The sequence below is a fragment of the Callithrix jacchus genome, chromosome 7, assembly GCF_049354715.1.
Source record: "Callithrix jacchus isolate 240 chromosome 7, calJac240_pri, whole genome shotgun sequence".
In the NCBI taxonomy this organism is placed as follows: domain Eukaryota; kingdom Metazoa; phylum Chordata; class Mammalia; order Primates; family Cebidae; genus Callithrix; species Callithrix jacchus.
This window is the reverse complement of record NC_133508.1, coordinates 18562194-18585187: the sequence shown is the minus strand read 5'-3', so window position 1 is coordinate 18585187 and position 22994 is coordinate 18562194. Positions and strand designations below refer to the sequence as shown.

Genomic DNA, 22994 nt, shown 5'->3' with positions numbered 1-22994 from the left:
GAAAAACAAAATACAATTATTCAGACTATTTGATTGTCCATAGAGAAAATCTCCCCCAAATGGATACATTATTTCTAAATACCAAAGACAAAAGAGTTCAAATATGTGAATTTTTTTAAAATGATACTATGCAATGCAACTTCAATCAATATTCTAACTTTTTGTGGAAAAGGACAGGCTGATACTAAAATTTAAATGGAAATACAAAAGGCAGGAGATTCTAGAAGAAAAGAACAAGCTAGGAAGATTTACTCTTCTGGATGTAAAGAAGCAGTATAAAGCCGCAATAACTAAGACTGTGTGGTGTTGGCACAGGAATTATGTATACCTGCACTTGATTTATATCAAAGGTGGCACAGCAGAGAAACGTGGGAAGGACAGACCAATAAATGGTGCTGATCCACTGAATGTTATACGGGGAAAAAATTAACTCACTGCTGCACAATACATACAAAAATCAGTTCCGGGGGTGTCGAGAATCTAAAAAACAGTGAAGAAACAATAGAGCCTTCAAAATATAATTAGGAGGTGGGACACGGTGACTCACACCTACAATCCCAGCACTTTGGGAGGCCAAGGCAGGTGACTCACTTGAGATCAGGAGTTTGAGACCAACCTAGCCAACATGGTGAAACCCAGTCTCTATTAAAAATACAAAAATTAGCCAGGTGTGGTGGCACACATCTGTTGTCCAAGCTACTTGGGGGCTGAGAGGGGAGAATCACTTGAACCCAGGAGGCAGAGATTGCAGTGAGCAGAGATCGCACCACAGCATTCAGCCTGAGTGATAGGACAACACTCCATCTCAAAAAAAAAAAAAATACATATATATATGTATATATATATATATACACACACACACACACACACGCACACACACACAAATATATAGGTATATGTGTGTGTATATATGCACATACACACACATACATACTTGTACATATATGTATATTTAAAATATTTAGGGAAAGATTTTAAGACTTTGAAGTTCAGATTCACAATAAAAAAATCTTCTATGAGGGACCAAAAGCACTGTCCATAAAGAAAATAAATAGATAAATTGGACTATTTTTAAGTTAAGAATTTCTTTTCATCAAAAATATATAAAAGTGTGAAGACAAATTACAGAGAGGAAAGATTTGCAATACATATAATCAAAAAGGGCTTGTATAATCTGAATATGAAAATAAGTCTTCCAAATAGATTTTTTAAAAACAAGCAACACAATAAAAAAAAATAGGCACAATGAAAAGATGCTCAACCTTGATAATTACTGGAGAAATGTAATTTAAACTACAATGAGATTCAGAATCACACCAACCAGAAGAGCTGAAATTAAAAGACACGATGATGCTGGGCGTGGTGGCTCATGCCTATAATCTCAGCATTTGGGAGAAGCGGGTGGATCACTTAAGGTCAGGAGTTCAAGACCAGACCAGCCAACATGGTGAAACCCTGTCTGTACTAAAAACACAAAAATTAACGGGGTATTGGGTGGGCATCTGTAATCCCAGCTGCTAGGGAGGCTGAGGCAAGAGAATTGCCTGAACCAGGAGGCAGAGGTTGCAGTGAGCAGAGATTGTATGTGCTACTACACTCCAGACTGGGGAGCAAGACTCCGTTTCCAAAAAAAAAAAAAAAGACACAATCCAAGCAGTGGTGAATGCTCCTTCTCTGCTGCTGAGTTCTATAGAGATGCTATAAACATCAGTACAGTCTGTTTGGAAAGCTGTTTGAGCTTATCTCTCACAAGTTAACATTTCAGTATCTCATGATTCATCAGTTCTGCTCCTGCATATGTAACCAACAGAAATACGTACACACCAAAAGACATCTTCGCAGATGTTCACAGCCACATTATTTGTAATTGCTAAAACCGGAAACAAGCAAGATGGCAACCAAGAGTAGAACATAAGTTAATTATGATTTTTTCTTATAAGGAAATACTCTATGCTGAAACTGAATGAGCTTCCGGTATTCAAAAAAACACGAATGACCCTCACAACCATATTTTAAATAAAAGAAGCCAGATATCATTTGATTTCTCCTTGGAAAAAGTTCAAAAACAAACTAGCCTGCAGTATCAGAAGTCAAGTAAGAAGTGACTTCTGGAAAGGAGGGAAAGGGAGTCATTAAAAAAAAAAGCAAAGAGCAAGCCATGGTTTTTTTATACAAAAATAAAATACAGTAAAGGAACATTGGTGTGGAGCTGGCCAAAGTTTCCTTCTTGACCTTGACCTGAGCAATGTTTACCTCGGGGTTGCCTTGTGGTATTCCATTGATACTATACTTTTTATGTGTTATATATGTTATACTTTGGTGAAAATTAAATAAGAAGGAAGGGAAGGGGAGGGAAGGCGAGGGGAGGGGAGGGGAGAGGGAGGAAGGGGAAGGGGAGGGGAGGGAGGGAAGAAGGGAAAGGGTGGGGAGAGGAGGGGAGGGGAAGGGAGAGGAGGGAAGGGAAGATGGATGAGACATCATAAAATAGAACGAAAAAGGGCTATGATGCTCCAGATGTGCCATCCGTTTATTGCAGTAATGTTTCTTGAAAGGTTGTAAACAGAATTTTTATAGCTTTTGGGAACACTCCAAGTGATTTACAAGTCTTTGGGAGGGGAAAAGACAGATCTAGATAGAAATATTCATCTGTTGCAGTTCATTTGATGCAAAGCACACCTATATGATCTCCCAAAATTATTTCACGCATTCATATATTGTCCTAATGTAGCATTTATGATGGATTCTAGTAGCACCCATGATGCATTCTAACAACCATGTAATTTCTAATCTCATACATTACTCGGTACTGACCTGTCTCATAACACTGGTGATACTTGTTCTAATTGTCTGTTTCTTTTTCTCTCTGTCAGAAAATTATACCAGAGACTCTGCCATATTTCCTAAGGCCCCTATCCCCTGTACCTAATAGTGCCTGGCCTGTAATATACACTTAGTGAATATTTGCTTCACAAATAAGTGAAATATCAACACAAGGTAAATTAAGTAATTTAACTAAATTAAGTATGCTTTGGGGAAATTAAAATTATCTTTCGGAGCACCTTGCAAATTAATAAGATTAGTGGGGCATTCTTCTCTGACCTTGGATAATGAAGTGCTCATAGCCTGAAAATTCTGCCTAAAATATTCCTGCCCTGCAGGTGTCTATCCAAGACCTCGTGAAGCTATATTTGGTCAAAACATAAACTCAGCATTATTTTCAAATAAATAACACATGCAAATTATTTATCAATAGACATCTTATCAAGGTGTTACAATATAAGTGGTCCTTCCCTTAGATCGTGTTGTATTCATTTAGAATTGGGGATGATCATGAGAAACATCGGGTGGACGGAAGAAACAAATATAAATCACCTTTCAAAGTTTTCACTTTTTAAATGTTCAGATTTCATTTCTATCTCATACACACAAACACAAAAGTAATTTTTTAAAAATTGGCTATTAGACTTTCCTTCACAATCACAGAGGTAAAAACGATCTTAGTACTTTAAATAACATATATTGCAACCTGGAAGACTGGATTACATAAATGTCAAGAAACTTATTGAGCATTCTGCTCTATCAAATTCCAATAACAAGAAATTATAAAATTTCAGAATCTTGTAGCAGAAGAAATCAAAATTCCATACCTCAGTCACTGCTATGGAAAAGGTGAGGCAGGGCAGTGTGGTGAGGACCACACACATCATCAGAACAGGTCTCCTAGCAAAAGGAGAGAAAATAAGCCAAAGCAATCATGGACAAGATCGACAGTTCCTCTTACATGTTGCTAACTTCACAGTTCCTGTTCCATTCATCTACAGTTTTTCTAAGAAGCTGCTGCTTCCCTATTTCCATTTCCCAAATGTTTGAGTATGGCAAAGAGGAACACATGCAGAAACCAGAGTGCTTCTTCTAGAACAAAGGGGTGAGAGATTTCCAAATAATTAGCAAACCACAAACTATTAAAAGCATCAAATCACAAGTCAAATGACATTCAACATTTTCATAACTCATTAATTAAAATCCTACCCAAGAGGTCAGGCTGTAGTGACAACTGAATAAATGAACAGCATGAATTTTAAGTAATATTATACCTCATGTTGGAAAATTTATTTTTCAAAGGGTACATTTAGAGATGATAAACTATTAGATACTGAAGGACCACTGAAAAACATTAATTTGTTTTTTACTGGAACCAAGAAAATAACATACATACATACATAAAAATGACATAATTTTTCAAACTTGATTTTGGACCACTTCTTAAACCTTACATGATCAACCAATTAAATAGCTATTGATACATAATATGTGTAAAATAGTATATTGTATGACAGATAAAATTTAAATGTATGTTTAACATCCTTAATTTCTGGTATGACAAAAGATACTTACTGAAAGATTTTCTGCAAAGAAATATTTACCTCCTCTTTGATTTGTTAATATTATGTTAATTCCACTTATATATTTGTTGAATGCTTTCAAATTATTCATTTCTCCACAGCCATAAAAAAAGAAGGAAATTATGTCCTTGGCAGCAACATGGCCGTAGCTAGGGGCCATTATCCTAAATGAATTGACTCAGAAACAGAAAGCCAAATACTCTATGTTCTCTTATAAGCAGGAGCTAAACGTTGGGTACTCGTGGACATAAAGATGGGAACAGAGATATTGGGGACCATGACAGAGGGGAGGGTGCAAAGGGGCCAGACTTGCAAAATTACCTATTGAATTACTATTCTCACTACCTGGATAATGGGATCAATCACACCCCAGACCTTAGCATCATGCAACATACCAGTGCAACAAACGTGCACATGTACCCCCTGCATCTAAAATAAGGTTGAAATTATAAAGAATAAAATAATAATAAAACAATTTCTCTGTGATGCTGTCTTGCCTCCCCCATCCCAGTGCCATCTTAGAAGTCCTAGGTTTAAATGTAAATTAGAAGATGAGATTGCCCCTCTCTCATTGGCTAAGACTAGTTTGATGGAATTTTCAACTGGTAGCTTTGTCTGTTTGTCCGAGCCTAGATCCAAGTTCCTACAGCACTAAGTTCTCTACGTAAGATTGGACAAACCACTCATAAAGTTCTCTTCTTCTCAACTTGGCTTCCAAACAATGACTGCCCCAGAGATTATTCCTGGGCCTGTTCTTTATCCATATGATCTTCCTGGATAACCTCATCCATTCCCATTGCTTCAAATACCACTCATTTGCCCAGGACTCCGCAGTATATTGTTGTTTTTCCTGAACCCTGACTTGTCTACCCAACTGTGAGAGACTTCCACTTGGATGACAAAGACGCAATTCAGACTTACCATGTCCTAAACAGAACCCAAGTCCTCCACCACACCTGTTCCAGTCCATCGTCTAATCCCGTCTGATTTACTGCCAAAGTCCGTTTCAAACCCATTTCCTGTCAACACCACAGTTCATCCACTGTCACCTCTCGTCTGCCATATTCCTAACTGGTTTCCTGTTGGCACTTCTATTCTTGCCTAGCAACATTGTCTTCATGCTTTTTAAATGAAGTCATGCTTTTAAAATGTCAAACACATCATGTTACTGCTCCAATGATGAGGAAGGGAAGGGGGTTGTTGGATAATGGGTAGAGAGCTTTAGTTTTGCGAGATAAAAAGTCTCATGGATGATGGTGGCAACGGTTACGCAATAATGTGAATGTACTTAATGCCACTGAACTGTACCTTAAAATGATTAAGATGATAAATTTTACATTGTGTGTATTTTATCACAATTAAAAAAATCTTTGATGGACACACAATGTGATTAGAATAAAACTGAAACTTATTATACTAGTCTACATGCTGTACATAAGCTGGTTTCTCTTACTGCTCCTACTCTCCTACATACAGGCAAGCATACACACACACACAGACACACACACATAAACATGCGTGCACGCGTGTATGAGTTGTATACTCAGCCCTTATGACTACCTAAAACTCTGCTGATTCTCTGTTTATTGTTTGTCATCTTCCTCTTTCCTCATGCCCCGAGATAAGTTCCGTGGAAGCAGGACCTGCGCTGACTTGTTTGCTACCTTATTTCCAGCATCTCGAATAATGTTTCTGAATCATTTTTTGTGTGATGAAACTTCTGAAGAATCTAGTGAACCCGATGAACGCTTCTCAGGACAACACTGCTAAATGAGTAAAATAAAATACACAGATTTTAAGAAAATAAATCAATTATCTTGAAATTATCCAAAATTTTTTAATGACCCAAAATCTTTTTTTAAAATTGTATACAGTTTAAAGTTTTTTGTTTTTTGGGGTTTTTTTTTGTTTTGGAGACGGAGTTTTGCTCTTGTTACCCAGGCTGGAGTGCAATGGCGCAATCTCAGCTCATCGTGACCTCCGCCTCCTGGGTTCAGGCAATTCTCCTGCCTCAGCCTCCTGAGTAGCTGGGATTACAGGCTCGCACCACCGTGCCCAGCTAATTTTTTGTATTTTTAGTAGAGACGGGGTTTCACCATGTTGACCAGGATGGTCTCAATCTCTTGACCTCGTGATCCACCCGTCTTGGCCTCCCAAAGTGCTGGAATTACAGGCTTGAGCCACCGCGCCTGGCCAGTTTTTTAAAAGAATTATGTAGTAATCCAAATTCTTTTTAAAGTTTGATGTAACAATATATGTGTCTATCTATGAACACATTATCTTGTTTTATTTTCTTTGGAGCAGGCTAGCCCTAGTGGCTGAAGCCTGTAATTCCAGCACTTTGGGAGGCTGAGGTAGGTGGATTACTTGAGCCCAGGAGTTTGAGACCAGCCTGGGCAACACAGCAAAACCTCATTTCTACAAAAAAAAAAAAAAAAAAAAAGAATAAATAAAAAATTAGCCAGGTGTGGTGGCATGCACCTGTAGTCACAGCTACTTTGGAGGCTAAGGCAAAAGAATCCCTTGAACCCCAGGAGACAGAGGTTGCAGCAAGCCAAGATCATGCCATTGCACTCCTGGGTGACAGAGCCAGACCTGTCTCAAAAAAAAGAGGGGGGACTACTTAAGATCTAGCAAAACTTGTCATCATTCATAATTTCAAGTTGGTGAAGATCATAAACCATATACTGAAGTCTCTCCTACAACTGTTGTGTGATATGAAAAGGTCTGTGATATATGGCATAAAAAGCTCTGTGTAATAAAGTTACAGGTCCCGCTAACACTACTGTGGTTTGTTACCGACATCCATATCAGAAAAGATTGGTAGTTTTCATTTAGAGGTTAATAAAAGAAATGATGTAAATTGTTTCTCATCCAAGTTCAGAACTCCATGATGCTAGAGAATGTCCAACACATAGCAGGAATTCAATAAATACTAAATGAATGGACTCATTAGTAAATATATAACAATCCAAATGTATGTTTTATTTAACTAGAAGATATGTTAACCTGTGTTTGAAAATCTTGACTTATTCTAGGATATTCTTATAATTTTTTTTTTTTGAGACGGAGTTTCACTCTTGTTACCCAGGCTGGAGTGCAATGGTGCAATCTCGGCTCACCGCAACCTCCGCCTCCTGGGTTCAGGCATTTCTCCTGCCTCAGCCTCCTAAGTAGCTGGGATTGCAGGCACGTGCCACCATACCCAGTTAATTTTTTGTATTTTTAGTAGAGATGGTGTTTCACCATGTTGACCAGGATGGTCTTGATCTCTTGACCTCGTGATCCACCCGCCTCGGCCTCCCAAAGTGCTGGGATTACAGGCTTGAGCCACTGCGCCTGGCCAATTTTTTTTTTTTTTTTTTTTTTTTTTTTGAGACAGAGTCTCACTCTTTTGACCAGGCTGGAGGGCAATGATGTGATCTTGGCTCACTGCAACCTCCGTCTTGTGGGTCCAAGTGATTTTCCTGCCTTAGCCTCCTGAGTAGTGGGATATCAGGCACACACCATCACACCTGGCTAATTTTTGCATTTTTAGTAGAGATGGGATTTCGCCATGTTGGTCAGGCTGGTCTTGGCCACCTTGGCCTCCCAAAGTGCTGGGATTACAGGTGTGAGCTGCCACACCTGGCTGGAAATGCTTATAATTTATTGAGTATTACGGATCAAATGGTGTCTCCAAAAAAAGATATGTTGAAATCCCAAACCCCAGTACTTCAGAATGTGATCGTATTTAGAAATAAGATCTTTACAGAGATAAGTTAAAATAAGATCATTAAGGTGGGTCCTAATCCAATATGACTGGTGTTCTTATACAAATGGAGAAATTTGGTGACAGAGTTGCAGAGAGGGAAGACTATGTGAAGAAACCTAGGAAGCATACCATGTGATAAAGACAAAAATCAGAGTGATGCATTGACAAGCCAAGAACCATCAAAGATCGCCAAAAAACCACCGGAAGCAAGGAGAAAGACATGGAACAAACTCTCTCTCATATCCACTTGAAGGAACCAACCCTGCTATCTTGATCTCTGTGTTTTTGCCCCTGGAACTTTGAGGCAATAAATTTATGTTTCTTAAGCCATCCAGCTGGTAGTACTTCGTTATGGAATTTCTAGGAAACTTACACTGATTTTGTGGTTGGAATGTGGAATGCTGCTGTAACAAACACCTAAAAATGTAGACGAGGCTTTGGAATAGACTGATGAGTAGAGACTGGGAAATTGTGAGATGCATGGCAGAACAAGCCTAGATTGCCTCGAAGAGACTGTTGGTAGAAACACAGGTGTTGAAGGAGATTCTAGTGAGGGCTCAGAAAGGTAAGAGGAGGGTTAGAGAGAAAGCTTTTAGCACCTTAGAGAATAGATATATTGTTATAAACAGAGTATTGCTAGAAATATGAATCCTAGGGTGCTTCTAGTGAGGTTTAAGATGGAAATGAGAAAAATATTATGGGAAACTGGAGGAAAGGTGATCCTTTCTATGAAATGACAGAAAATTTGGCTGTACTGTTTTCTATCGGATACAAAGTAAAACTTGTAAGTAATAAACTCAGATATTTAGCTGAGGCTGTTTCTGAGAAAGGTGTTGAAGGTACAGTCTGGTTTCTTGCTGCTATTTATAATAAAATGTGAGTGAAGGAAGAGAGATAAATGGAAACAGAAAAGTTTAAGCCAAAAGGAACTAGAACTTGAAAATTTGGCAAATTCTCAGGCTACCCATATTGCAAATGATAAGAAATCATGTTCAGAAGAGAATACCAAGGTTATGGTTTGTGAATCCAGCCAACCATCTCAGCAAAAACGCTGTTGGGTTGGACTGAAGGTGGCAGATATAAGATGAAATGAAGAAATGCTACTGTACTTCTAGGACTTTAGGGAGGAAATGGGTTGATAGACCTATTTGGCTGCAGATGTGTTATCTTTTGAAAAAGGGAAAAATGACTTTGATAGTGGTTCCAAAGCCGGGGAGACTTGTGGCTGCAAACACAACTCCAGAGGTGCCCACCATGAATCCACAGGGCAGAGCCATGATCATCCAAGGCTGAGGGGTTGGGGCTGCTACCCTCATAGGCCTGGATGATGAGCCCAGAGGAATCAGCATCAAGACACAGAGGATTATTTTTAAACCTTAAAAGCCTGTGGGATTTTCCTTCCTAGCTTTTGAACTCGTGAGGGACCCATGACTCCTCTTTCCCTTCCAATTCTTCCCTTTCATAATGGTAAAATTATGCTGCCCCAACACTGTATGTGAGAAGCAAGTAACTGTTTGGCTTCGCAGGTTTGCAGATGGAAAGAAACTCTGCCTCAGGAGGAATCATATCCCAAGTCTCACTTCTAACTTGTTCGGATGATTTTGAGGGAAGGTTTTGGGATTTTGAGTCGACGATACGTAGCTGAGATTTGGGAATTAGAGTTGATGCTGGGACGATTAGGACTTTTGGAGATGTTGAGATGAATGAGTCTATTTTGCACACCAAAAGAACATGAATTTTGGGGGGTCAGAGAGTGAAATGCCATGGGTTGAACTGTATATTCCAAAACAGACATGGTTAAGTCCCAGCCCCCAGTACCTCAAAACGTGACCTTATTTGTAAATAGTCTTTTTTTTTTTTTTTGAGAGAGAGTCTTGCTCTGTTGCCCAGGCTGGAGTACAACGGCATGATCTTGGCTCACTGCAACCTCTGCCTTTCAACCTTGCCAGGTTCAAGCGATTCTCCTGCCTCAGTCTCCTGAGCTGGGATTAAGGGTGCTCACCACCATGCCTGGCTAAGTTTTTTTCTTTTTATTTATTTCTTTATTTTTTAGTAGAGATGGGGTTTCTCCATGTTGGTCAGACTGGTCTCGAACTCTTGACCTCAGGTGATTCACCTGCCTCAGCCTCCCAAAGTACTGGGATTACAGGCATGAGCCACTATGCCCAGTGTAAATAGGGTCTTCATAGAGGTCATCAAGTAAAAATGGGGTGTAATGGGAGACTCTGATCCAATATGACTGGTGTCCTTTTTAAAAGGGAAAATCTGAGGCCAGGAGTGGTGGCTCATGTCTGTAATCACAGGACTTTGGGAGGCTGAGGCGGGCAGATCACAAAGTCAAGAGATCAAGATCATCCTGGCCAACATGCTGAAACCTGTCTCTACTAAAAATACAAAATTAGCTGGGTGTGGTGGTGAGTGCCTGTAGTCCCAGCTACCTGGAGGGGCTGAGGCAGGAGAATTGCTTAAACCCAGAAGGTGGAGGTTGCAAAGAGCCAAGATCGCACCACTGCACTCCAGCCTGGTGACAGAGGGAAACTTCATTTCACAAAAAAAGCGGGGGGGTGGGGTGGGATCTGAAAACAGACATGCAGGTGGGTAAGACTAGGCGAGAACACATAGGAAGAATGCCATGTGAAGAAGGCACAGATTAGAGTGATACATGTTTAGGCCAAGGAACACCAAAGATTGCCAGCAACCACTGGCAGCCAGGAGAGAGGCATGAGCAGAGGCTTCCTTACGTCTCTCACAAGGAACCATCGTTGCCATCACCTTGATCTTAGACTTCTCACCTCCAAACATTGAGGTAGTTCAGAATTTGAAACAAATTTCTGCGGTTTAAGCCACCAAGTTTGTGATACTTTGTTATAGCAGTCCTAGGAAGCTAATATACAAGTAATAGAATTTACGTTAGAAATATAGACACTTATTTGAAAGACTATTCATGTGGAAAAGAATGCAAGTTTGCAACCATACTACGACTAGCTAAAGAAAAGGACACGTGGGCGTGGTATAATTTCCACGTGAAAGACTGAGTTAGGGCACTGCCCGTAGCCCTCTGTGTGTATCTGTAATAAATTGGCAATGAGAAGGACCCTCCTAGGAATGAGGCCCATTAGGGATGAATTAAATCAGCTCAGCCACATTAGGTAAAAAATTCCTGTGTGTGCAGCAAGCATCCTGGCCCTGAGATTTCTCATAGAGGAAGCATGGTGGATGGAAAGCATCAGATGATAACTTGGGGAATGATTTTGCTCATAAATTATTTTACCTAACTCATGAAGTTAAGTTTCCCTGCCCATCTTTTAAGGCTCTCCAAAATCTAATGTTAACATTCCAACACATAATAATGCTGGGCTCTTAACCACAACTCAACGAGCTCCTATCATACCACAGGCCAAGCACTATGGGAAAGACTGTTACATACAACAACTCCACAACAACTTTCTGAGTGAGGTATCAACCCTATTTAACAGATGATGAAACTGATGTTGAAGGCTGAATTAATGTGCCCAAGATCCCATGGCTAGGAAGTGAAAGGTGAATTCGAATCCAGCTCTTTTGGATTCCAAAACTTACACTCCTAACCACTCTGCAGTGCTGCCAATTCATTTCTCGCCACCTGCTCCTCTCTCAGCAAGTAGTCTTTTCCCACCCTCTAAGTAATTCACTATGTGTATTACTTACACGTACTCATCCTTCTTCTCTGGATGCCCTCCCTCACCCATCTTTCCAAGCTCAGTGCAAATCAAGGTTTCCTTATGAGACTTTCTCTGACTACTCCAAAGCATAATGTTTGTCTAATAAACCTGAGTCCATAAACCATATGTACTAAAAAGCTGCTGAGTTCAAGGCACTGTGGTGAGCTGACGGGGCAGGGTGGAAAGGGACGGGTAGGAAGGATGAATCAAAAAGGATGTCTCCCTTTCTTTTTTTTTTTGAGACAGAGTTTCACTCTGTCACCCAGGCTGGAGTGCAGTGGCACGATCTCAGCTAACTGCAATCTCCGCCTCCCGGGTTAAAGCAATTCTCATGCCTCAGCCTCCTGAGTAGCTGGGATTACAGGTGCCCACCACCGCACTTGGCTAATTTTTGTATTTTTAATAGAGACAGGGTTTCACCATATTGGCCAAGCTGGCCTTGAACTCCTGACCTCATGATCCACCCACCTCAGACTCCCACAGTGTAGAGCATTACAGGCATGAGCCAACACACCTGAAGTTCTTTTTTTAATAGAAGGACAGGGTCTTGCTATGTTGCTGAGGCTGGTTTCAAACTCATGGCCTCAAGTGATCCTCCCATCTCAGCCTCCCAACTAACAGAGACTACAGTCGTATACCACCATGCCCAGCTAATTTTTTTAAATTTTTCTGTAGAGACAGGGTCTTGCTAGGTTGCCCAGGCTGGTCTCATACTCCTGGTCTCAAGCAATCCTCCTGCCTCAGCCTTCCAAAGTGGCAGGATTATAGGTGTGAGCCTCTGCGCCCAGGCAGTATTAAGCTTTGATGATGCTCTTCTCTGGGATAACAAAGAACTTGTGGTGGGTCATTAAAAATTTAGTGATTTGTTGCATAGTGGTTTCTGTCACTTTCTAGTTTTTTCATGTACAACTGTCCAGGCTCCACAGTGGACTAGAGTCCCTGAGGATGGAGGCAGTCCCTGAGAACGAAGGCATTCACCTGCGGTAGCCTGGAAATAATGCTGGCTAACACGAAGAATTCACCTAGGGAGGCTGGACATGGTGGCTCATGTCTGTAATCCAAGGACTTTGGGAGGCCGAGGCAGGTGGATTGCTTGAGTCCAGGAGTTTGAGACCAGCCTGGGCAATGTAGCAAGATCCTGTCTCTACAGGAAATTTAAAAATCAGTCAGGTGTGGTGGTGCACACCTGCAGTCCTCAGGTGGCTGAGGTGAGAGGATCACTTGAGCCTGGGAGGTTGAGGCTACAGTGAGCTATGATCACGCCGCTGCACTCCAACCCAGATGACAGAGCAAGACCCTGTCTCAACAAAAACCTGGGTGACAGAGCAATACCCTGTCTCAACAAAAACCTAAATATATATATAGGCACGCACGCACACACATAGAGATAGGTACATTTATACCCATTTAAACAAACCCATAGTGTTGACTCATGGATCACTGTCAACCTGGAGGATTTCTAGTAAAACTAGGGATTTAGTCAATCATACACTCTGTTATGAAATAGGTGACATGGTTGCAATTGAAGCCAATAGCATTATATCAATACCTGAAGTCAGTTGCTGCATCTAGAGGACATTAAGGTGCCAGTGAGACAATATCCAGGCATTAAAAAGCATCCGAAGGAGACTTTCAAAAGAGTAAAAAGTCCAGAAATCATGGAATAGGAAGGGCCGATGGAACTCTGCCCATTGGAAAAGAGAAAACTTAGCAGACCAAGACGTGGCGTGGTTGAGACGGCAGAATGATACCACTGCCTTCAAATGCTGGAAAAGTTTAACGTGGATACAGTAAGTTCAGAGAACTCATCCCTGGAGACACAGTTTGGGGAGATGTCATCATACAAGTGGCAGTTTACATGATGTGAGCCGATGGGAGTGCTCAAACGCAATAGAAATGAGGAACTAAGCAGCGATGGACACAGCGCCCAGCCACGGTCAAATTTTACTAGTTTATAAAGAAAGGGCAAGGGAGGTGAAGTCTACACAGTGGATGGGAAAGAGAGTTACATAGTGATAGGTTTTATTTCAACATAAGGGAATAAGAAAGGCTGTTCTACTAATTAAAGCCACAGAAAGTCGAGAGTTCTCTGTAGCATCAGAGGTAGGCTCTCATCTATTTGCATTGTGAGAAATTGTTTTGTAGATGAACACTAAGGATTCGCCCAGTTCCAGGATGCAGTGAAATGATGTCAGTATTTATTTAAACAAACACTATGGGTTTATTTAAAAGCAAGAGAAAGAGGAGATTTTTAAGGAGTGGGGCTGAAGTACAGAAAACTTTTTTTTTTTTTGAGACAGAGTCTCACTCTGTCACCCAGGCTGAAGTGCAATGGGGCAATCTGGGCTCACTGGGAACTTTGTCTCCCAGGTTCAAGTGATTCTCCTGCCTCAGCCTCCTGAGTAGCTGAACTACAGGAACGAGCCACCATACCTGACTAATTTTTGTATTTTTAGTAGATACAGGGTTCCATCATGCTGACCAGGCTGGTTTCCACCTCCTGACCTCAAGAGATCCACCCACCTCGGCCTCCCAAAGTGCTAGGATTACAGGTGTGAGCCACTGAGCCTGCCGCAGAAAACTTTTTTTTAATAAGAGGATTACCCTATTGACATGAACTGGGAGGGAATGATGGGAGAAAAGCAAAAAGCAAGAAGACCAGTGAGTGAAGGCTGCCAGAGCCCAAGCATTAGTTAATGAAACGGTCTTCATTTTTCCTTGAATAAAAATAATCAGGAGAAATCAGGTCTGACACTGGATTTAAATATATGAAAATATGGAGGAGCCACATCAGAAACTCAAGCTTTGATGGTCTGGAAATGAAGGCCCAACTGGGGTGAGAGAAACAGTCATGGAAAACAAGAAGCTGATGCAACACAGATGAAGAGAAAGAAAAGAGAAGTCAGAATGTGGTGACTTCTTGCATAGGATGAGGAGAGAAAACAAAAAGTAAATACATTCGTGCTGGTTTACTGGGTGATATGATTTGGCTGGGTCCCCACCCAAATCTCATCTTGAACTGTAGCTCCCAGAATTCTCACATGTCATGGGAGGGACCTGGTGGGAGGTCACTGAATCGTCGGGGCTGGTCTTTCCCATGCTGTGTTTGTGATAATGAACAAGTATCATGGATCTGATGGTTTCATAAAGGGAGTTCCCCTGAACATGCTCTCTTGCCTGCATGCATGACTTACAAAGTCATGTAAGATGTGACTTTGCTCCTCATTTGCCTTCAGCCATGATTGGGAGGCGTCCCCAGCGATGTGGAACTGTGAGTCCATCAAATCTCTTTCCTTTATAAATTATCCAGTCTCAGGTATGTCTTTATTAGCAGAATGAGAACAGACTAATACACAGAGCATAGTAGGGCAAGGAAAATAAAGTCTGCAGTCAACTATGACAAAATTATTGATCCTTTTAATGTATAAATGCCCAAGACCAAACTGTAAAGGAAATATTGATAGCTTAACCTATGTGAAAATTAAACATTCTCCATATCAAAAACACCAAAGTAAAATTAAAAGACTGATGATAACCCTGAAATGTGCTGCATCAGATTCAACAACCTTATTGCTTGATGATATTGTACAATTGAAGCAAATTAACATTCTTAATGTTTATAGAACTCATAAACCAGTAGCCAAAAAATGGACATACCAACAGAAAAAGAGATCAAACACAAAAATAAAAGATTTTTAGAAAATGCAAATAGCCAATAAATCTATAAGAAAAATGTTAAACATGATAGATAATAGATTCACTAAGAGAAACTGGAGGCCAGCCATGGTGGCTCACACCTGTAGTCCCAGCATTTTGGGAGGCCGAGGTGGGTGGATCATGAGGTCAGGAGATCAGCTAACATAGTGAAATCCCATCTCTACTAAAATACAAAAAAAAAAAAAAAAAAAGCCAGATGTGGTGGTGCACACCTTTAGTCCCAGCTACTCAGGTGGCTGAGGCAGGGTAATTCCTTGAACCCAGGAGGCGGAGGTTACCGCGAGCCAAGATCACGCCACTGCACTCCAGCCTAGGCAACAGAGCGAGACTCCATCTCAAAAAACAAAAAAAAAAAATACCCAAAATATAGCTCTAGGTCCCAAGGCAGTCTGGGAATCTCCACGAATACTCTAGGACTATCCTGCCGCCAATGCTCCTTCTCAATGAAGATCTGCCCAGTTTCAGGCTAGCCTCGTAACTCAATGGTATCATACATCTACTGATATTCCAGGAAGAGAGCTCTCTTATTTCCTGGAATACACAGTTTGATGTGTATATAAATAGCTTTCTTCATTCCCCCAAGCATCTCCCTTGTGGATTATAAATTCTAGCAGGCATCCCTAGAATGGAGCCATAATTCCAGGAAAATCAGGAAGTGTTAACAGCAGTAGAGGAAGGTACTGGATTAAAGTTCAGACTCCAGCACTGATTTAGTGTATGTTTCAAGCTCTCTGAAATTGTTTCCTCCCTTATAAAATGGGAATTACGTCTACTTGGTCAACTTCACAACACTGGCCTGTAGGACCAGTGAGAAAATGAAATGAAAAATGTAACAAAATAAAACATAAATATACCATAAAATAAAATGTAATAACTCTGTTATTGCAAAATATGTCTAAGATACTAATTATCTCACCATGTTGGCGTTCATTCTTCTCAAAGAATAAAAGAAACCTACAAAATTCTCCAAAATCAAGGATATTACTGACAACATATATTTTTCTTCAGTTTTACTATCACTTCTACCACTTTTTAGAGTCATTCCGAAGGTTAAACACGAGCACATTTTTAACGAAAACAGTAACTTCAGTCTGAGGTCATAACACTGACATTCATTGGGTGATGACCACAGACCAGGGACAATGCCAGAAACTTTATATACATGATCGTAGGGAGTTTCTTAAAACAGCACTCTAAGAAACAAACTAAGCTGTCTCTGTTTTGCTCACGAAAGAATTAAGGCTCAAAGAATTGAAATAACACACATAAGTTTTCACAGTCAATGTCAAATCTAGGAATTGAATCCAGGCCAGCTTTCTTTTACATATATTCCTGGGACACACCCTTTACTGACTGATGACTCACTCTCTCCTGAAGACTTGTCTGACGGGGCTCATGACACCAGCCTGGACCTTCGGGGAAGCTCTCAGATAAGTCTCATCAACATCAAATCGTGAATGTTCAGGATCTATGGAATTTCACATAAACAACTATTTGACTATTCCTCAAAAATAACTCATATGCTCAATCCTTATCTTCCCTATTCATCATCATGTAGCAATCAAGATATGACACCCTATGTACTACCCCATTTCTTATAATAGCCAAATAGACGTCTGGAAGAAATGTATGTTAATGACATTAAAAGCATTCGCATTTTTCTGGCTGGGCATGATGTCTCACACTTGCAATCCCAGCATTTTGGGAGACCAAGATGGGTGGATCACTTGAGGTCTGGAGTTGGAGACCAGCCTGGCCAACATAGAGAAACTCTGTCTCTACTAAAAATGCAAAAATTAGCAGAGCATGGTGGTGCAAGCCTGCAATCCAGCTACTTGGGAGCCTGAGATGCCTTGAACCCCGGAGGCAAAGGTTGCAGTGAGCTGAGATCGTGCCACTGCACTCCAGCCTGGGCGACAGAGCGAGACTCCATCCCAAAAAAGAACCAAAAAACAACAAACAAAATGCATTGTATTTTTCTTGAAACATACTTGGCATTCAAAGTCAGAAAGAAAAAAGGAAAAGAAACTTGCATGCCACAGAGGAATTTGCATGGAATCAGACGGACCCAGGCTCACAAATCCTAGCTCCCCCATTACCTAGCTTTTTTTTCTTTCCTTTTCTTTTTTTTGAGACAGGGTTTTGTTCTGTCAACCAGGCTAGAGTACAGTGGCCTGATCACAACACACTGCAGCTTTGATCTCCAGGGCTTAAATGATCCTCGCCCTTTGGCTCCCAGAGTAGCTGAGACTACAGGCACATATCAACATGCCTGGCTAATTTTTTAATTTTTTTTGTAGAGACAGGGTCTCACTATGTCGCCTCTGCTGGTCTTGAACTCATGCTCTCAGGCGACCCTCCCACCTCAGCCTCTCAAAGTCTTAGGATCACAGGTGTGAGCTACCATGCCTGGCTCCACTTGCCAGCTTTATCAGTTGACAAAGTTAATTACTTTAAGTTTCAGTTTCTTTGTCCATAAAATGAGAACACTAGCATCTACACTTTACTGAGTTGTAAAGCTTATATTCAGTAGTAAGGAAGGTGTAAAGCTCCTCAGACAGTTCTCAGTAGCCATTGCTTCTCTTCTATGCCAGTAAAAGATAACTATATGATAATGCTCATGAAATTGGCCAGGAAGAAACAGTTTCAGTTTCACTGAAATTACAGATAACTTGTTCACTGTCTATTTAAAACACTTGTGGCCAGCCACACCCGCAAACAGAAACTAAAGACTGGGAAGTCTATTTCCCAAAAGAAATCACTGAGAGATGTAGCTATGATAACCCAAAACCCTTCAGCACAGGGGAGGCGCCTGGGCCAGATGTACAAAACAAAATCTGAGCAGACACCAAAGGTTACTGGTATACCGCATGCACTAAGGCCAGAAACGAAAGCCTTCATCTCAATTGCCCCAGGAGATTGCGACCTTGTCCTTCAAAGAGGCAGTTTAGGAGAGTGGCTAGAGCTACCCACTACAGAGTCAGACTTAGGTCCAAAGTCTGGCTCTTCCACTCTGTCTAGTTCACTGACTTGGGGAGAATTGTTGAACCTCTCTAATCAGCAGTTTTATCTTGGGAGTAATAACGATAAACTTATAAAAATTCCACTTTAGGCCAGGCATAGTGGTTTATGCCTGTAATCCCAGCACTTTGGGAGGCCGAGGTGGGCGGATCAGGAGTTCGAGGCCAGCCTGACCAAGATGGCAAAAACCCATCTCTATTAAAAATACAAAAATCAGGTGGGTGTGGTTGTGCACATCTGCAATCCCAGCTACTCAGAAAACTGAGGCAAGAAAATTGTTTGAACCTGGGGACAGAGGTTACAGTGAGCCAAGATCACTCCACTGCGCTCCAGCCTGGGTGACAGGGCTAGACTCCTTCTCAAAAAAAAAAAAAAAAAAAAAAATCTACTTTATGAGGTGAAGTAGATATTTCTCTCTCTTTTTGTTTTTCAGAGACAGGGTCTCACTCTGTCACTCAGGCTGTAGTGCAGTGGTGCAATCATAGATCACTGCAGGCTCAAACTCCTGGGCTCAAGCCATCCTCTTGAATAGCTGGGACTACAGGCACGCACCACCACACCCTGCTGATTTTGTAATGTTTTGTAGAGATGAGGTCTCACTATGTTGCCCTGGCTGGTCTCTAACTCCGGGCTTGAATCAGTCCTCCCAGCTTGGCCTCCCAAAGCATTGGGATTACAGGTGTGAGCCACTGCACCCAGCCTAGGAAGTACATATTTCTGTACCACCTCAGATCAGTACTTACATGGCATATAATCAAGGATCTGTGAAGAATGAATTACAATAGCCTAATAATAGTAACAGTAAGTTATATGGGAAGGTTTGCTGCCTAAATGACATTCAGAATCTAGTCCCAGGGATTTGAATTAATGTGAACACAAAAAAACAAAACACGAAAAACCCAAGAGCTTTTTCCTGGGCAGTGATGGGCCAGTTTTCCATTGGTTTATTTCTGTTGTTATTTAAACCTTCCACCATTCCCTCAAAATCCCAACCCAGCCAGGAGTCTCAGATGGCCAAAGCCACTCCTACAGGGTGTGAGAGGTGCAGGGCCCAGTCCGGCTCCCAGCTACCCCTTAGGTGACACTGGGGCCCTGGTTAAGGTCTGGGAAGCCTCTAAACCCTACTGATAGAAAGAGTGCCAACAACAAAATGCTTTATTTCCAGAAATCCCTTAAGACCCCTGCTCCCAGGGAAATAAAAGTCTCCCGGTGAGGTTTGCAGGAGGGGCCACATCCAGCATCAGTAACTAAAGAGGGCATCATGAATTTCACATGTCAGCTCACCTTCAGCATCCTCCCAACCGCAGTAATGGTATTTCTAGCTCTAGTGCAGTGTCCGTTATTTGTACATTTCTGCTGGTGTGTGTGTGCAAGTTCCCAGTAACTCACTGTTCACATGTGATCCATGTTGTTCACTTCCAAAATAAAACATCGGCTGGGCAGTGGCTCACACCCGTAATCCCAATGCTTTGGGAGACTGAGGCAGGCAGATCACCTGAGGTCAGGAGTTTAAGCCCAACCTGGCCAACATGGTAAAACCCTGTCTCTACTAAAAATACAAAAAATATATATATATATATATATTAGCTGGGAGTGGTGTAGGTGCCTGTAATCCTAGCTATTTGGGAGGCTGAGGCAGTAGAATCACTTAAACCTGGGAGGCGAAGGTTGCAGTGAGCCAAGGTCGCGCTACCACTCTCCAGCCTGAACAATAGTGAAACTCTGTCTCAAATAAATAAAATAAAATAAAACATCAGTATGCAATAAAAATTAACTTATCAAAGAAAAGAGAGGTCCCAGATGAGTAAGAATCAGATGTGAAGCTCTGAAAGGAAAAATAAATCGACGTCAGAGACTCTCTGTTCTTGATGTCTTTATGTGGATCAGTAGAGCCATTAGCTAAGCTGCTAGTTACATCAACACTAAACACTGGTTTATTTAAAATATCTCTGTATTGTTTTCAAAGTACTTTCCTCTCCTACAAGGGTAATAGAATTTACCAACATAGTGAAATAAATAATTTTAAAGTCTATGTAGGCCAGCTTTGGTGGCTCACACCTCTAATCTCAGCACTTTGGGAGGCCAAGACGGGTGGATCGTTTGAGACCAGCCTGAGCAACACGGCAGAACTTCATCTTTACAAAACACAAACAAATTAGCTGGGTATGGTGGTGCACACCTGTAGTCCCAGCTACTCAGGAGGCCGAGGTGGGAGGATCACCTGAGCCCACTGGGGAGGTCAAGGCTGCAGTGAGCAATGATCATACCACTGCACTCCAGCCTGGGCAACAGAGCCACATTCTTTCAGGAATGCTTATACACTGTTAATAGGAGTCTAAATTAGTTTAGCCATTGGGGAAGACAGTGTGGTGATTCTTAAAGACCTAAAGACAGAAATACCATTTGACCCAGCAATCCCAATACTGGGTGTATACCCAAAGGAATAGAAATCATTCTATTACACAGACACATGCATCTGTATGTTCGTTGAAGTACTATTCACAGTAGCAAAGACATGAAATCAACCTAAATGTCCATCAGTGATAGACTGGATAAAGAAAATGTGGTATGTATATACTCCATAGAATACTATGCAACCATGAAAAAGAATGAGATCCTGTCCTTTGCAGGGACATGGATGTCCTTAATACCTGGGTGATGAAATAATCTGTACATCAAACCCCCATGACACAAGTTAACCTTTGTAACAAACCTGGGCTTGTACCTCCAAATTTAAAAGTTAAAACAAACAACAAACAAATGTATCTGAAAGCATCACTGGGATTCCCTGCTAAAGAACCCTTTTACAGGCCAGGCACGGTGGCTCACTCCTGTAATCCTAACAATTTGGGAGGCAGAGGAGGGTGGATTATTTGAGGTCAGGAGTTCAAGACCAGGCTGGCCAACATGGAAACTCTGTCTCTACTAAAACTACAAAAATTAGCTGGGTGTGGTGGTTCAACCCTGTTAGTCTGTACAACAAACCCCCATGACATAAGTTAACCTATGTAACAAACCTGTGCTTGTACCACTTGACTTAAAAGTTAAAACCGGGCACGGTGGCTCACACCTATAATCCCAGCACTTGGGGAGGCCAAGGCAGGCAGATCATGAAGTCAGGAGTTCAAGACCAGTTTACTAAAAATACAAAGATTAGCCAGGCATGGTGGCTCATGCCTGTAATCCCAGCTACTCAGGAGGCTGAGACAGGAGAATCACTTAAACCCTGGAGACAGGGGTTGCAGTGAGCCAAGACTGGGCCACTGCACTCCAGCCTGGGTGACAGAGCGAGACTCCATCTCAACAAAAACAAACAAGAAACAAATGTATCTTTGAAAGCATCATGGGGATTCTGTGCTAAAAAATTCTTTTATGGGCCAGGTGCAGTAGCTGACTTCTGTAATCCCAGCACTTTGGGAGGCTGAGGCAGATGGATCACTTGAGGTCAGGAGTTCAAGACCAGCCTGGCCAACATGGTGAAAACCCATCTCTACTAAATATACAAAAATTAGCCAGGCATGGTGGCGTGCAACTGTAATCCCAGCTATTCTGGAGGCTGAGGCAGGAGAATCACTTGAACCTGGAAGGCGAAGGTCACAGTGAGCCAAGGTTGCACTCCAGCCTGGGCAACGGAGCAAGATTCCATATTGAAAAAGAAAACTCTTTTACTTACCATCCTTTGATCTTTTTGTAAAGATAACGTTTCTTATGCAGGACAATTTTTACAGGAACCCATATCAGTAGAGTCACCAGCGCAACATAAGCAATAGAACAGGAGACGATCAGCCAGTAGTGTGTGTTCTCGGATCTGGCCCTTGTTCCTTGGTAGGCGGTGGCAAACTGTTCCGTGATCACAAGTGTAGGGACAGAGAAAGCAGCAAACTCCAGGAGCTCAAAAACCACAAACTTAATGAGCCTTCCAGAAGCCATCCCGAGGAAAAGCAAGCTGCCACGGACCTGGGACTCTCTCTCTGACTGCGGGCAGCATACGGATCCACAGATACTGAACTGGGACCAAGTTCCTTGTCCTCGATTCGCTAACCAGTGACTTTTTATCCTTTTATTGACTCTCATATGGTTCAATAATCTCCTAACTTAACAACCGTGATCTCTTAAAGGAACAGGACTGTTGTGGAAGTGATCACTCAATGTATTTGCACTTCCATGATTAGAAGTCAGAAGAACTCTAGAGCATGCCTGGGAGCATGAGTAAAAGCAGCGTTTTAAAAATGTGTTTATTGCTAACGTTTGCACAAAATCATTTGTGTAATAGTCAACTCTTGTTAAGTAAAACTGCTGGAATAATATAATTTTAGAGTTAAAGGGGAATAGATAGAATCAAATCCTCTATTTTTACATAAAAGCAAATTCAGGCAAAGAGAGATACTCAAACCTACG

At 41.5% G+C, this 22994-nt stretch overlaps 1 protein-coding gene across 1 annotated transcript in view; it reads right to left on the bottom strand.

The window, feature by feature from the left end:
• Positions 1–22632, bottom strand: part of TMEM236 (transmembrane protein 236) — a 51250-nt gene extending 28618 nt beyond the window's left edge. Inside the window, exons 1-2 of the mRNA XM_002750074.6 lie at positions 22270–22632; positions 3648–3720 (exon numbers count right to left, since the gene is read on the bottom strand). Of these exons, the coding sequence (XP_002750120.4) occupies positions 3648–3720; positions 22270–22526 (330 nt within the window). The 5' untranslated portion in view covers positions 22527–22632. The remainder of the gene's footprint in view (positions 1–3647; positions 3721–22269) is intronic.
• Between the last annotated feature and the right edge of the window lie 362 nt (positions 22633–22994).